This window comes from Mugil cephalus, chromosome 8 (assembly GCF_022458985.1).
Source record: "Mugil cephalus isolate CIBA_MC_2020 chromosome 8, CIBA_Mcephalus_1.1, whole genome shotgun sequence".
In the NCBI taxonomy this organism is placed as follows: domain Eukaryota; kingdom Metazoa; phylum Chordata; class Actinopteri; order Mugiliformes; family Mugilidae; genus Mugil; species Mugil cephalus.
The window spans coordinates 762567-777687 of record NC_061777.1 but is presented as its reverse complement, the minus strand read 5'-3'; the positions used below and the strand labels follow the sequence as shown (position 1 = coordinate 777687).

The 15121-nt window shown below is 47.1% G+C and overlaps 2 protein-coding genes and 1 long non-coding RNA gene across 4 annotated transcripts; 1 reads left to right on the top strand and 2 right to left on the bottom strand.

Annotated features, from left to right (window-relative positions):
- Nucleotides 1-720: 720 nt before the first annotated feature.
- LOC125012786 (chromaffin granule amine transporter) lies at nt 721-10608 on the bottom strand. Its single transcript, XM_047592929.1, has 17 exons — nt 10538-10608; nt 8688-8786; nt 6990-7264; nt 6613-6737; nt 6376-6434; nt 6144-6227; nt 5750-5842; nt 5582-5671; nt 5445-5488; nt 5289-5349; nt 4654-4749; nt 4424-4502; nt 4150-4201; nt 3293-3356; nt 3082-3201; nt 2870-3003; nt 721-1809 (listed from the first exon to the last, which is right to left on the bottom strand). Exons 2-17 carry the CDS (start codon nt 8782-8784, stop codon nt 1699-1701), a joined length of 1584 nt encoding a protein of 527 aa, XP_047448885.1. The 5' UTR covers nt 8785-8786; nt 10538-10608; the 3' UTR covers nt 721-1698.
- A 37-nt stretch (nt 10609-10645) lies between these two features.
- LOC125012846 lies at nt 10646-14427 on the bottom strand. 2 transcript variants are annotated; one of them, XR_007113331.1, is made up of 4 exons: nt 14300-14427; nt 13816-13989; nt 12748-12813; nt 10646-10796 (listed from the first exon to the last, which is right to left on the bottom strand). It is a non-coding gene; the product is annotated as an uncharacterized LOC125012846 (long non-coding RNA). The 2 variants fall into 2 exon arrangements; XR_007113330.1 differs by lacking the exon at nt 14300-14427 and having other exon boundaries at nt 13816-14205.
- Nucleotides 12408-14863, top strand: LOC125012825 (dickkopf-related protein 4-like). The gene is made up of 4 exons (XM_047592999.1): nt 12408-13074; nt 13342-13401; nt 13493-13571; nt 14235-14863. Exons 1-4 carry the CDS (start codon nt 12949-12951, stop codon nt 14534-14536), a joined length of 567 nt encoding a protein of 188 aa, XP_047448955.1. The 5' UTR covers nt 12408-12948; the 3' UTR covers nt 14537-14863.
- Nucleotides 14864-15121: the final 258 nt, after the last annotated feature.

The window sequence follows — 15121 nt, the reverse complement described above, 5'->3', positions numbered from 1 at the left end:
ATTAGTTGTGATTACTTTTTTAAATTAAAATATTTAACCAGAAATATTTAATGCTTAATTAATTTAATGTGAGAGAAAATGGCTCTCGCTGCAGTACCGTCGCGGCCCACGCTTTGGGAATCACTGGCCCAGGGTTTAAGCTAAAGCTTTTGGTAGCCTAGCATATGGTTGGGGTTAAAGGAGCTGGGCTAGTGTGAGATCAGTAAACCGGGAGTTAAATGTACTTTAGGATCGGGCTAGGCTCGAGGTTTAGATTAGATTAGGTTATTAGATTAGCTCACGGTTATTTATCTGCGGGTTTAGTTTAAAATCGGGGCTAACATTAGCTCGGGTGTTGTTGTTGTAGCGCAAAGTTCAGATTACCCCAGGTTTTCAGTTAGCTGAAGGTTAACGTTAGCTAAAACGTCCGAGAACAGATGGTTCACTGTTCTCTCTGTTTGCTAACTGAAGCTAAAGCTCATAATAATAATAATAATAATAACAGTATGAGTTCTTGTGGAGTGGTTCTCCTGGTTCTCCTGTTTACTTTTCCGTCTGACGGAGCTCTGGACCTGTCGTCATTTACTGCGACAAAGAAACGAGTCGCCAGGAAATTAAAGAGCAGATAAGAAGAACACACAGTCACACACACATGTTCCTGTCTCTGTGAGGACCTTCCATTACGTCATGCTAACCGCCATTAGCCCTGAAACCACCAGAATAAGCTCTCAGGTCGACAGGTCCAGGGAACAGCAGCTTTTAATGGACAGAGACTCGGCTACAGTTTCACATCTCAACACAAACATGAACAGACACCACATCCAAGAAGAGTTTAAAAAGTCATCGTGGAGTTTAGAGACAACGTCTCATCTGAGTCTCTTCTTCAGTTCTGAGTCTGGACGAAGTTAAACGAAGTTTAAATAGAAACTCTGAGAGAAACGGACTGATGTCTATTTACTGCCACCTGTACTTTGTATTCCTGGTGTTTTTTATAGTTTATTCTTCTACTTGGCTGTAACAGCTGAAAATTAGCAACTCCGCTAACACTAGCACATTCACAGCTTTTACACATAAATGTTTAATCACTGTTGGTTGATAAGGACCTGAAAATAACCTCCAGTCTCTTGGAACTGAAGAAGAGACTCACATGAAACGTCTTCTCTAGACTCTATGAGTCCAGGGGACATTTTAAATCGTTTTTTGGTCGTAAACCAGGACCTGGAGGACTGAGAACCTCACAGACATGAACAGACACAGTTTTACTCTTTTAATTTAATGACCTGAGACGTTCATGAACCTCATCGACCTCGGGGGAAACAGAGGAATTCACGAAGGACCAGAACTAAACCAGAACCAGGGGCTGAGATGAAGACGTCTTTCTACAACCAAAACTGACGAGGTCCAGGTTTGGACTGTAGGTTCAGCTCTGCCACAAACTAAACCATCAGAAGAAGAATCTGAGCCTTGTGACTAGTCAACAGACCCGAGGAAGCTACAGGGGACAAACGCTGGGACATTTAGGACCAGATCAGGACGTCCCTGATGCTGCTAATGAGGGGACAGAGACCATCTACCAGGTGTTTCAGAGGATCCAGTGTCTGTTCTGACTGAGGAGGAAAAATAAAACGTGACATCGTGACGTGGATGTTAGCGTGTTAGCGTGCTAGCGTGTTAGCGTGCTAGCATACTAGCGTGTTAGGGTGCTAGCATACTAGCGTGTCATTCCTCTGTCTCGTCTTCTTCGCTGTAGTCGCTCAGAGGAAACTCACGACTCTCTTTGTGAGTGTCGTAGCTTTTCCTGTGCATCACACACTCCTGGTCCATGATGGCCTGAAACACAAGCACAGACGTTCAAGTTAATTTCTGTGATGACGGACACTGAGTCATGTTTCCTCACCGATACCGAACTGACGTCTCATGTTTTAACATTAATTACTGTTTAATTCTGTTAAAGTCTTCATTTGTCTCTATTCAACATGACATTAATGTTCTTACCTCCTGCTCTAACCTCTCCTTTCCTAAATCTTCTCTCTATCTCCTGTCTCTCATTTCCTCCCTCCTCCTTCCTCTCTCCTCCTCCTCTCCTCCTCCTCTCCCTCTCGCTCCTCCTCCTCCCTCCTCCTGCCTCCTCCTCTCCTCCTCCTCCTCCTCCTCTCCTCCTCCACTCCTCTCCTCCTCCTCTCCTCCTCCTCCTCTCCTCCTCCTCTCCTCCTCCTCCTCTCCTCCTCCTCCTCCTCCTCCTCCTCCTCTCCCTCCTCTCCTCCTCCTCTCCTCCTCCTCCTCTCCTCCTCCTCTCCTCCTCCTCCTCCTCCTCCTCTCCTCCTCCTCTTCCTCCTCCCTCCTCCTCCTCCTCTTCCTCCTCCTCCATCCTCCTCCTCCCCCCTCCTCCTCTGCTCCTCCTCCTCCTCTCCTCCCTCCTCCTCCTCTCCCCTCCTCCCTCCTCCTTCTCCTCCTCCTCCTCCTCTCCACCTCCTCCTCCTTCCTCCTCCTGCTCCTCCTCCTCCTCCTCTCCTCCCCCTCCTCCTCCCCCTCCTTCCTCCTCCTCCTCCTCCTCCTCCTCCTCCCTCCTCCCTCCTGCTCCTCCTCCTCCTCCCTCCTCTCCTCCTCCTCCTCTCCCCTCTCCCCCTCCCTCCTCCTCTCCCCTCCTCCTCTCCTCCTCCCCTCCTCCTGCTCCTCTCCTCCTCCCCCTCCTCCTGCTCCTCCTCCTCCTCCTCCTCCTTCTCCTCCTCCTCCCCCTCGTCTTGCTCCTCCTGCTTCTCCTCTTCCTCCTTCTCCTCCTCCTGCTCCTCCTCCCCCTCCTCCTTCCCCTCCTCCTCCTCCTCTTGCTCCTCCTCCTCCTTCCCCTCCTCCTCCTCCTCCTCCTGCTCCTCCTCCTCCTGCTCCTCCTTACCATCTTCTCCTCCCTGATGGGGGGGTTGCGTAGCAGGAAGCAGAGGGGAGCGTACAGGATGTTGATGACCCCGATGAAGACCATCAGACAGGGAAACCCCACCGCCTGCACCAGAGCGCCCCCTGTGGACGGTCCTGTGGTGACAGACACCAGTGTTTGTTGCTGTGCAGTGATTAAGCCCCGCCCCCCCGCTGTGATCGTGAGTGTGTTACCGATAGCGAAGCCCATACACAAGGCCACGTCGGCGATGGCGTAGACGCTGCCGTACACGGAGGCGTGGCGGATGTCCACCAGGTAGCCCATGATCGCCATCATGGAGGAGTCCACCATCCCTGCAGGAGAACCACACTGTTAGCTTTCAAGGCTAACTCTGCTAGCATGCGATAAAAGCCTCAACGTGGTTGATAAATGAGCTGACATCACCTATAGCGAAGCCCAGACCTCCGTTTGGACCAATCAGACCATAGATACTGGTGGCAAAGGGAACCTGACAACAAGCAGAGAACACCAGGTTCAACATGGGGTTCAACACGCAGACAACATGAGGTCCAACATGAGGTTCAACATGAGGTCCAACATGAGATTTAACATGAGGTCCAACATGAGGTCCAACATGAGGTTCAACATGGGGTTCAACACGCAGACAACATGAGGTCCAACATGAGGTTCAACATGAGGTTCAACATGAGGTCCAACATGAGATTTAACATGAGGTCCAACATGAGGTCCAACATGAGGTCCAACATGAGGTTCAACATGAGGTTCAACATACAGACAACATGAGGTCCAACATGAGGTTCAACATGAAGTTCAACATGCAGACAACATGAGGTCCAACACGAGGTCCAACATGAGATTTAACATGCAGACAACATGAGGTCCAACATGAGGTTCAACATGCAGACAACATGAGGTTCAACATGAGGTTCAACATGAGGTCCAACATGAGATTTAACATGAGGTTCAACATGAGGTCCAACATGAGATTTAACATGAGGTTCAACATGAGGTTCAACATGAGGTTCAACATGCAGACAACATGAGGTCCAACATGAGGTTCAACATGAGGTTCAACATGAGGTTCAACATGCAGACAACATGAGGTCCAACATGAGGTTCAACATGAGGTCCAACATGAGGTCCAACATGAGGTTTAACATGAGGTCCAACATGAGGTCCAACATGCAGACAACATGAGGTTCAACATGAGGTCTGGGTCCTGGATATTTACTGGACAAGATGACAAATGTGACTCATGATTAAACAGATGTTGTACTTACACACAACAGACTGATGCCAACGATGAACATCCCCAACATGGAGCAGAGCCACCTGGAGACAAACAGGATCAGGATCAGGTTTAGAGTCCTACGTCTACCAGGACTAATAACCCCTGAATACTCTCAGGACCTCCTCACTAACACCTCCTCAATAACACCTCCTCACTAACATCACACCTCCTACCCACCTCCTCAGACCAGACTCCTCTAGGCTAAGCTAGGAGCTACATGCATGAGGATCCAGCTACAAACCGTCCACCTAAAGGAGACTCACCGTCCCATCTTATTGGCCAGGAGCCCGAACAGGTTGGTTCCTATCAGGTAGGAGATGCTGGCAGGAAGGAAGGCCATACCTGCAACACAACACACACCTGCTACAGCAACACAACCTTCAGCGGCAGAGCATGAGGCCCTCAGACAACACGGACTCTGATGAACCAGATCCTCCAGCTCTAGAAGCTAAAGGGTCAGATGAGGAACAGCAACAGGGAGAGTGGATCGTACCAAGTTGCCATTTTGGGGAGCACATGGTCTGCATCATCCAGATGGGCAGGGTGGGCTCCAGGATGGCCACGCCCATGTTAGCGAAGCACAGGGAGCCTGAGGAGCAGAGACACCACACAGATCATGTTCTCCACAGGTTCTAGCAGAGATAGAACCAGGCCCACTCTCTGGATCAGACCAGAGAACCCAAACAGTCCCTCCCTTCCTCCCTTCCTTCCTCTCTTCCTTCCTCCTTCCCTTCCTTCCTCCTCCCTTACGAGCTGTAACGGTTCTTCTTGTGGAAACGCGTTAAAGGGTCGAACGTGGTTATTTTAGCTTTCTATGTTTCTATTAGCATGTTGCTACGTTTACACCGTTGTAGCCTAGTGTAGCCTGATGTAGCCTTGCATAGTCTGACGTAGCCGAACGTAGCCCGAGGTAGCCTGACGTAGCCTAGCATAGCCTAACATAGCCTAGCGTAGCCTAGCGTAGCCTAGTGTAGCCTAGCGTAGCCTAGCGTAGCCTAGTGTAGCCAGACTCTAATCAGAATCAGAGTCTGGTAACAAGTGGATTTCAGAGAATTACAGAGAAATCAAAGTGAACCAATCAGAGACGTGTAAACGGGTCAGGTGACTCGGGTTCCCTGAGGTTCTTACCAGCACTGATCAGGATGTACGGGTCCTTTAACAGCGTCAGTAGCGGCGTCCCCTCCACGCTCTGAAACACACGTTAGCACGTCGTCGGGTTTTAATTAAACCACAGAGACAGAACTGAATCAGCTGACAGACCCTCCTACTTTAAGGTGGACTCACCCCGGGACAGATCTTTGAAGGCTGCAGGATGCACAGCTGCAACGCTGCAACACACAATCACACACAGTCAAGAACCTGAGCAGCTGCACCAGCCTCCGCCTGCAGGGGGCAGCACCTCCGCTACGTCTGAGCTTTACCTCCATCGAACACGGCCAGAAAGGCCAGGATGAGGAAGGGGGCGCTCTTCCCCACAAAGTCGTACATCACGCTGCCGAACGGCGCTCCGACTGAAACCGGATCAAAAGAAAACCTCGTTCAGACGTCGCCTGGTTTTAAATTAAACTAAAGGAAGGAAAGTGTCTCACTCAGGACGCCCATGGCCAGTCCCCCCAAGGCCACGCCCATCGCGATCCCTCGCTCCTGGTCATCAGTGTAGACGCTCGCCAACATACCCAGACCTACACACACACACACACACACACACACACACACACACACACACACACACACACACAAACACACACACATATAGACACACACACACACACACACACACACAATGAATACCCTACTTCCTTCCTTCCTTCCTCCCTCCCTTCTTCCCTTCCTTCCTCCCTCCCTCCCTCCCTTCCTTCCTCCCTTCCTCCCTCCCTCCCTTCCTTGCTCCCTCCCTCCCTCCCTCCCTTCCTTCCTCCCTTCCTCCCTCCCTCCCTTCCTTCCTCCCTCCCTTCCTTCCTCCCTCCCTTCCTTCCTCCCTACCTGCCACTGAGGAGAAGGAGGATCCGATTCCCTGCAGAGAACGAGCGAAGAACAGCAAAGCGTACGTCCCTGAAAACGCAAACACTGAAACAAGAGGAGAATCAGAAACTACAGAGAAAACACAACAGCAACAGCAACAACAACAACAACAGCAGCCACAACAACAACAACAACAACAGCAGCAACAACAACAGCAGCAGCAGCATCAGCCCCGCGGTGTGAAGCTACTCACTGATGGTGGACACGAACATGATGATGAATCCAGCGAACATGGGGATGTGGTACCCGACCCTGCAGACACAGAAACATTCATCACTCAGAGAAAGATTGAACGTTAGAACAAAACAAATCAGATCATAATTAGCTGCTGCTGCTAATAATAAGAATAAAGATGATAAGAGTAAAGATAATAAGAATAAAGATAATAACAGTAAAGATAATAAGAGTAAAGATAATAAGAGTGAGGGACCTGTTGGTGAGGGGACCAACGAAGGGATTGACCAGAAGTTGGACGAGAGCTTTAGACGCAAACAACAAACCGACGCGAACGTTTTCCTCCTCCAGAAAGACGCTGTCCTGAAGACAAGAGGACACCTGGAGACAGACGAGACCAAACAGCAGGGTCTGATTCTGTAGTACTTAGCATAGCTTAGCAGTATGTAGCTTAGCAGTGTGTAGCTTAGCAGTGTGTAGCTTAGCAGTGTGTAGCTTAGCAGTATGTAGCTTAGCGGTATGTAGCTTAGCAGTGTGTAGCTTAGCAGTATGTAGCTTAGCAGTGTGTAGCTTAGCAGTATGTAGCTTAGCAGTGTGCAGCAGTGTGAGTGAGTGGATTGGTCCTCCACCCACTGCAGTGGTGTCGTTGGGGTCCAGGTCTACGGGGGCGTTGGGGTCCAGGTCTACGGGGGCGTTGGGGTCCAGGTCTACGAGGGCGTTGGGGTCCAGGTCTGGAGCTCCGGTCTCCTGAAGGCTGAAGGTGGAGTTGTCAAACAGGGAAACCAGAGGAGACTTCGTACCCAGGACCGAGGCACCGAGGCCGGACAGAGGGACCAGGGAGGGCGGGACCGTCTGGGGCTCTGGACTAGGGTGGTCCATGGAGTACAGGAACGTGGGGATGATCGGCACTGGAGGAGGAAGACTCATCTTCATCATCATCATCATCATCACCATCACCATCACCTTCATCATCATCATCATCATCATCACCATCACCTTCATCATCATCATCATCACCATCACCATCATCACCATCACCTTCATCATCATCATCATCATCATCATCATCATCATCACCATCACCATCACCTTCATCATCATCATCATCATCATCATCATCATCATCACGTTTAATCCTGAATCTCACTGACTCATTTTAAAATTATTATTTTAAACTCATTAAATTATTTAAACCTGAAACAACGGACTAAACAGCTGATAAAAGAGCAGAAGCAGGAGGAGGAGGAGGAGGAGGAGGAGCAGGAGGAGCAGGAGGAGGAGGAGCAGGAGGAGCAGGAGGAGGAGGAGGAGGAGGAGGAGGAGGAGGAGGAGACACCTCTGAACTGATCCATGTGGATTTAAAGTTCAAGGTGAGGAGGTGAAGAACGTCTGCAGCTCTGATTCTAACGGAGGACGACAGCATCGACCTCCAGCTCTTCATCTGTGGACGTCAGCGTGACTTTGTGTTCTCTCACGTCCTGGTTTAAGTTTCCTCCTCGATGTCTTTAAACTCATGGATCTCTGTCCACGATGAGTCACGTCCATCACTCAGCTGAGACTGAAGACTCTTCTTCAGTCTCAGTGAAATCTGTGGCAGAGATAGAAGACGATGGTGTGGAGCGCCTCCTGCTGGCTCCATAGACTGTATATAAATATGATGATGATGATGATGATGATGAAGCCTCCTGGTGGCTACATAGACTGTATATAAATATGGATGCCACGTCTTTTGTAAAGTGTCTTGAGACAGTTTGCATTGTTAAAAACTGTTTTTTACAACTGTCACGGTCCCACAGGACGTCTTCATATTATACTGAAATAAAATTATTTGACGTGTATTGTTGTGGTTTAGTTTGGTCCAAGCCCCGCCCACTAACATGGAGGGGGTGGAGCTTAAGACATATACTGCAGCTTCCAGCCACCAGGGGGAGCTCTACTAGCTTTGGCTTCACTTTAGAGGAGCTGTCACGTCGCAGCATCTTTACACCTTCACCCCTGCTGCCCCCTGGTGGCTTCAGGCTGTTCCATTATAGTTTAGCTGAAATAGTTTGAGGAATGTGACGAGATCAAAGCAGCAGCGACACCGTGGAAACGTCTAACGTGTGGCTGTAGTAACGAGTTTTACTCTGCAGGGGGCAGCAGTGTTTCCTTCTTTTCAGAGTTTCCTGTGGAGCTCAGAGATTCATGGTGAACTTTAATAACAGAGATCACGTCCTCGTTGTCTGAGGAGTCACGAGACCTTGTTGTGAACGTTGTTGTGAGCGTTGTTGTGAGCGTTGTTGTGAGCGTTGTTGTGAACGTTGTTGTGAACGTTGTGTTGGAGTCACTCACCGACCACAGTGAGCAGCATGTTGTCGAGCAGCAGAGCGACACACACCACGACCAGGACCAGTCTGGGAGAAGCTCGACTCTGATGGAGCCAGGCCATGTCTGCACGACAAACACACCTCAGGTTACCCAGGCAACCGGAGCAGAAGAAACGCAGAATCTAGAAAAGTTACCAAACTAGCTGTCAGGTGCATGCTAAGCTAAGCTAAGTGAGCCCTGCTTAAAGCCAAGCTAAACTAAACATTGACTAGCATGCTAACAGGCTGTTTTCTGGTAGTGAAGCTCAGTGGTCTGAGTGCAGCTGGACTCATATCACATCTGATCTTTAATAAAGCAGCAGGACGGGTTGTTATCGCCACAGACTCCAGATATTAGTCTGAGCCGCCAGACGTCAACAAGCTTTAACGGCCTGACAGGAAATCTGAGGTTCTACATCCATCATCGCAAAGAAAAAACATCTCAGAAACACATCAGCAAGAAAATGAAACTGTAGAGACGAGCTGGGTCCGGTCTAACCTGGACCCACCAACAAAACCTGTTTGGACCAAATAAATCAACTACAGGTCCAGAAGGCTAACGGGCTAACAAGCTATCAGGCTCAGACCAGTTTAGTTTGGACCCGTCTGCTTCTAGATCTGAGCTCGTTAGTGTTAACGAGCTGATTGGCTCCTTCCTAACACAGTTACATCACATCCTTCCATCCACATAATGCTTTCACCACCAGGACCAGGACCGGGTCCTGGACCGGGACCAGGACCAGAGCCTGGACCAGGATCAGGACCTGGACCTGGACCAGGACCAGGACCAGGACCAGGATCAGGACCTGGACCGGGACCGGGACCAGAGCCAGAGCCAGAACCAGGACCAGGACATGGACCATGACCAGGACCAGGACCTGGACCTGGACCAGATCTAGAACCAAAATGGCTGAACAACATTCGTATTCCATTAAGAACTGGTCCCTACAACTCAATAAAAACCAAACCACACACACACACACACACACACACACTCTCTCTCTTTATTCTCTTATCTCTGCCCCCCCCCCCCCCCCCCCCCCCTCTCTCTGTTTGATGGAAAATTGAAGTGAAATGTAATTGTGAGTCTTTGCTTTGACGCAGCGCACCGACCCGTCTGAACATCTGCAGGAAGTCGATGATTTTCCTCCGTTAACGAGGTCCATGGTGAAACCATCAGATAATAACAGAATAAAATGGTTCAGCTTTAAATCTGCTTAATCCCAATTTAATAAACCAATATAATAATAGTAATATAAAACATAAAACATCATCTGAAACACATAAGAATCTAAATCTTAAATTAAGAATAAATAGAAATAATAACAATAAATAAATAAGTTAAAACAATAAAATTACATGAACTGAATAAAGTTAAATGGATTTTTAAAATAACAAAATAAAAAAGGTTTAAATAGCAAATAAAAATTGTCTGAAACACACAATGTAAGAAAATAAAAATTAAAACAAGAGAAAATTCACAAGATAAAATCAAACAATAGAAAAAGAAAAAAACAACAATTTATTATTTAAACTACAGAAATAAAATAAAATAAGTAACAGGTGATAAAAGAAATAGAGTGAAATGAGAAGTGAAATAAATTAATTTAGCATCAAACGTGTCCTAAATTAAAATCTAGTTAAACTAAATTAAATAACAATTTTGAATGAATAGAAAAAGAAATATTTACGGGAAATATAAATATATATATATTTAAGAAAATAAACAGAAGGAAAATGTAAATGGAGCGAAACGTTAACTTTAAAAACCATGAACAAAACGTTTAGTTAAATTATTCATATATAAACCAGCTGATCAGATCAGGTGCATCCTACCTGCACCACGGAGGCTCCTCTTCTTCTCCTCCTTCTTCTCCTTCTTCTTCTTCTTCTTCTCCTTCTTCTCCTTCTTCTTCTTCTTCTTCTTCTTCTTCTTCTTCTTCTCCTTCTTCTTCTTCTTCTCCTTCTTCTTCTTCTCCTTCTTCTTCTTCTCCTTCTTCTTCTCCTTCTCCTTCTTCTCCTTCTCCTTCTTCTTCTTCTCCTTCTCCTTCTTCTTGTTCTTCTGGTCTAAGCAGTGGACGAGTATTTATCTGACCTGAGGAGGAGCAGTAGGTGGAGGAGGAGGAGGAGGAGGAGGAGGAGGAGGAGGAGGAGAGGAGGAGGAGGAGGAGGAGGAAGGTGCTCCCTCTTTTATTCTGATAGAAACAGACAAACAGCTCCTGACCTGCAGCTCGTTGGTTTGTGTTTGTGAGGACGTTTAAACGGTGACTTCCTGTTGATGTGTGATGTCACAGAGGTCCTCATAAAGGTAGCAGGACAGAGGTGTGTGTGTGTGTGTGTGTGTGTGTGTGTGTGTGTGTGTGTGTGTGTGTGTGTGTGTGTGTGTGTAATTGTGAGCATCTGCTGTTCTTTTATTGTAGCTCTGGGCCTTATCTCCTCATCCACTGTTTACACAGAGACACGTGTTCATCATACATGTTACTGTGTTCATACATGTTACTGTGTTTATACATGTTACTGTGTTTATTCATGTTACTGTGTTTATACATGTTACTGTGTTTATACATGTTATGTGTTTATACATGTTATGTGTTTATACATGTTATGTGTTTATACATGTTACTGTGTTTATTCATGTTACTGTGTTTATACATGTTACTGTGTTTATACATGTTATGTGTTTATACATGTTATGTGTTTATACATGTTACTGTGTTCATACATGTTACTGTGTTTATTCATGTTACTGTGTTTATACATGTTACTGTGTTTATACATGTTATGTGTTTATACATGTTATGTGTTTATACATGTTACTGTGTTCATACATGTTACTGTGTTTATTCATGTTACTGTGTTTATACATGTTACTGTGTTTATACATGTTATGTGTTTATTCATGTTATGTGTTTATACATGTTACTGTGTTCATACATGTTACTGTGTTTATTCATGTTACTGTGTTTATACATGTTACTGTGTTTATACATGTTATGTGTTTATTCATGTTATGTGTTTATACATGTTACTGTGTTCATACATGTAATGTGTTTATACATGTTACTGTGTTCATACATGTCTCAGAATTAACATGTCACAGGTTTGTTTTCAGTCTCTCATTCATCACCTGCTTCCACTTCTCTGTTACTGGACAGGAGATAAGATCAATCAGGCCCCAGCAGCTAACATTAGCTCCTCCTAGCTAACAGTAGCTCCTCCTAGCTAACAGTAGCCCCTACTAGCTCCTCTCAGCTAAAACTTAATTAAATTAATTAAATTAGCCCCTCCTATCTTCTCAGCTAACAGTAGCTCTTCCTAGCCTCCCAGCTAACAGTAGCTCTTCCTAGCCTCCCAGCTAACAGTAGCTCTTCCTAGCCTCCTAGCTAACAGTAGCTCTTTCTAGCCTCCTAGCTAGCAGTAGCTCTTCCTAGTCTCCTAGCTAGCAGTAGCTCTTCCTAGCCTCCTAGCTAACAGTTGCCCCATCCTAGCTAAAATTAATTCTTCCTAGCTTCTTAGTTTATAGTAACTCGTCCTAGCCTCCGAGCTAACAGTAGCTCTTCCTAGCCTCCGAGCTAACAGTAGCCCCATCCTCGCTAAAATGAGCTCCTCCTAGCCTCTCAGCTAACACTTTCTAACCTCCCAGCCAACAGTAGCTCATTCTGGCCTCCGAGCTAACAACAGCTCTTCCTAGCCTCCCAGCTAACAGTAGCTCTTCCTAGCTAACAGTAGCTCTTCCTAGCCTCACAGCTAACAGTAGCTCTTCCCAGCTAACAGTAGCTGTTCCTAGCTAACAGTAGCCCTTGTTGAGTCTGATCTTGTGTTTGGAACTGAGCCTCGTTGTTGTTGGATCAGCTGATCATCTTTAATCACTTGTAAACGCATCCGCTGCTTCAGCTCTAATGAGTCTTTATCTCCACCCTCCGACCACATCAACTAAAACCAACCCCCCCATCAGTCCTCATCCTCGCTCTGGCTCCAGGTGTGTTTTAATCTCCCTGTGGTGTCACATATCAAACGCCCCCACACACACACACACCTCACCTCACCTGAGGCCTCCAGGAAGGAAGCGGAGGGCGGCGCTGTCTCCGTCTTCAAACGCTCCCCCAGGACTTCTGAGGAGGAGGAGACGGATCAGAGGGAGGAGACGGGAATAAAACCCAGCGCACCCCAGGTAAGACCCAGGTTCAGGTCTGGAGATCAGACCAGACGCAGACGCCCGACAGAGACAGAGGGAGACGGAGACAGAGATGGACGCGAGGATGAGGACGTGGATGTGTCCCGGTGTCCTCTACATGTCTCTGCTCTGTGTCCTGGCTCTGGACTCTAACACCATCAGATCTAAAGAGACGACGCTGCAGAGACCTGAGGCCCCGGTGAGAACATTCATTTATTCATTCGTTTATTATTCATTTCTTCATGCTGAGTTCAGAGCAGCAGGTTTAACCTGTTTCAGATCCTTTAGTCGGTTAAACTCACGCTGATTATTGTGTGAAAGCTGCTCAAACAAATAAACGCTGACGTTTGATGGAAAATAAACAGGAACGTAGATTTAATTTGATTTTTTTTTAGATTGAAACAAACGAAGCCGATAACGTCACATGTTCTGTAATAATGACCTCTGACCTCCGACCGTCCATCAGGTGCAGGAGGAGACCAGCTACGCCCCCCGGTGTCCGGCGGCAGACTGCAGCGCTCCCACGGTCAGATCTTAAGTCTTTCAGGTTTGCCTCCCCCCTTCCTCCCCCCTTCCTCCCCCCGTGCCTCCCCCCTAATGATGTGTTTGTGTCTCAGAGGGGGGGCTGCAGTAACCGAGCCCGGAGACCGTCCTCCCCCAGACAGAGGGACGACCACAGCTTCAACAGGACCAGAGGTGAGTCCCTGCTTCTGGTATCGATCCCATATCAGGCACATACAGGGCCAGTATCGCTGATATCGACCTCCATATCTTTTTAATAGTGAAGGTTTTTACATCGATGCAGCATCAAACTGAATCACTCAGAATCTGAATGAATTTTCATCACTTTAATGTATTTTTCTGATTATTATTAATCAGTTAAAACCCAGAACATGAGGAAAGTTTATCAGTAAATGTCCAAAAAGCTTTAAAACGTCACCTGGACTCGTAGAGTTCAGAGAAGGATCTTCTTCAGTTCTCAGAGGCTGGAAGACGTTTAAAGAGGATGAGTTTCATACGAGGTGTTAGACGGGAAGGAGCTGCTCAGTCTTCTCTAAACTCTACAAGTCCAGTCGCTTTTTGAATTTAAAGCAGGACCTGGAGGAGCAGGAACCTTCACAGACATTTCAGAGTAAACAGAAAATACGTTACGATCACAGAAAACGTTTATGTTCAGAAACAACATGAAATTATCTCAGATTAGTCAGAAACTAAATCTCTCCCTCTGCTGATATCGATCGTTGGTATCGTCAGTGATCAGCTCCAGCGTGTTGATATTGATGGATACCCCGCTGGTATCGGTGATATGAATATGTTGACCCCCCCCTGAAACCCCCCCTCCTCCTGTGTGCGCTGCAGCTGCAGAGATGTCGGGCTGCGTGCGCTCGGGCGACTGCGGCGCCGGGTTGTGCTGCGTCCGGTACCTGACGGGGAAACGGTGCCAGCGGATCCCGACCGAGGGCCAGGCCTGTCTGCTCCGGGGCCCCAGCAAGGTCCGGCGGAACCTGGGCCGCTGCGACTGCGACGCCGGCCTGTCCTGCACCAAGGAGCCGGGGCGGAGCAAAGGCGGCCAGGGGGTGTGTCTTCCCCGGAGTAGGCGGGGCCAGAGGAAAACACGGCATTCTGGGAAAAAGAGGAGGACGGCGGAGAGGAGCTGCTGAGGCCCCGCGGCCTCTGGAAGTGTTTCACTTTTAATTTATTCGACAAACATTGTACATACGACAACTTCCTCACTAACGAATTACAATAAAAATATAACGAACAACTTCTAACAAAACACAAAAAAGCCTTAAAGAATCTAAAGTTTTATACAGTGATAATGTTCTTAGTAAATCTGTATTTATGTGAATAATACTTCGTTATAATCTTCTTATTCATGTAGAACTAATTTTTATTCTCAAAATAAACTAAATTCTCGGACCAGATTCAGTGTTTGTGGACGTGGAGGATAAATCATATAAAGTTTCTATAAAGTTCATCTTGTTCCATCTGGGAAGTGTTGAAGGTTAACGCTAGGTGGCTAGTTAGCTTAGCATCATCTCAAGTTCTCACACGCCCATATTAGATAAAGGTGAGTCTCAGGTGTGTGGGCGGAGCTTCTTTCATGAATTGATGGAAACTTCAGCATTTTAACATCACTGGGAAAAATAAATGAAAAACAAATGAAAAACTAAAGCTATTTTCTGGACGTCATGTTCACGTTCATTGGATTTTATTAGTAGAGAGAACAAACAAATGTCTGTATA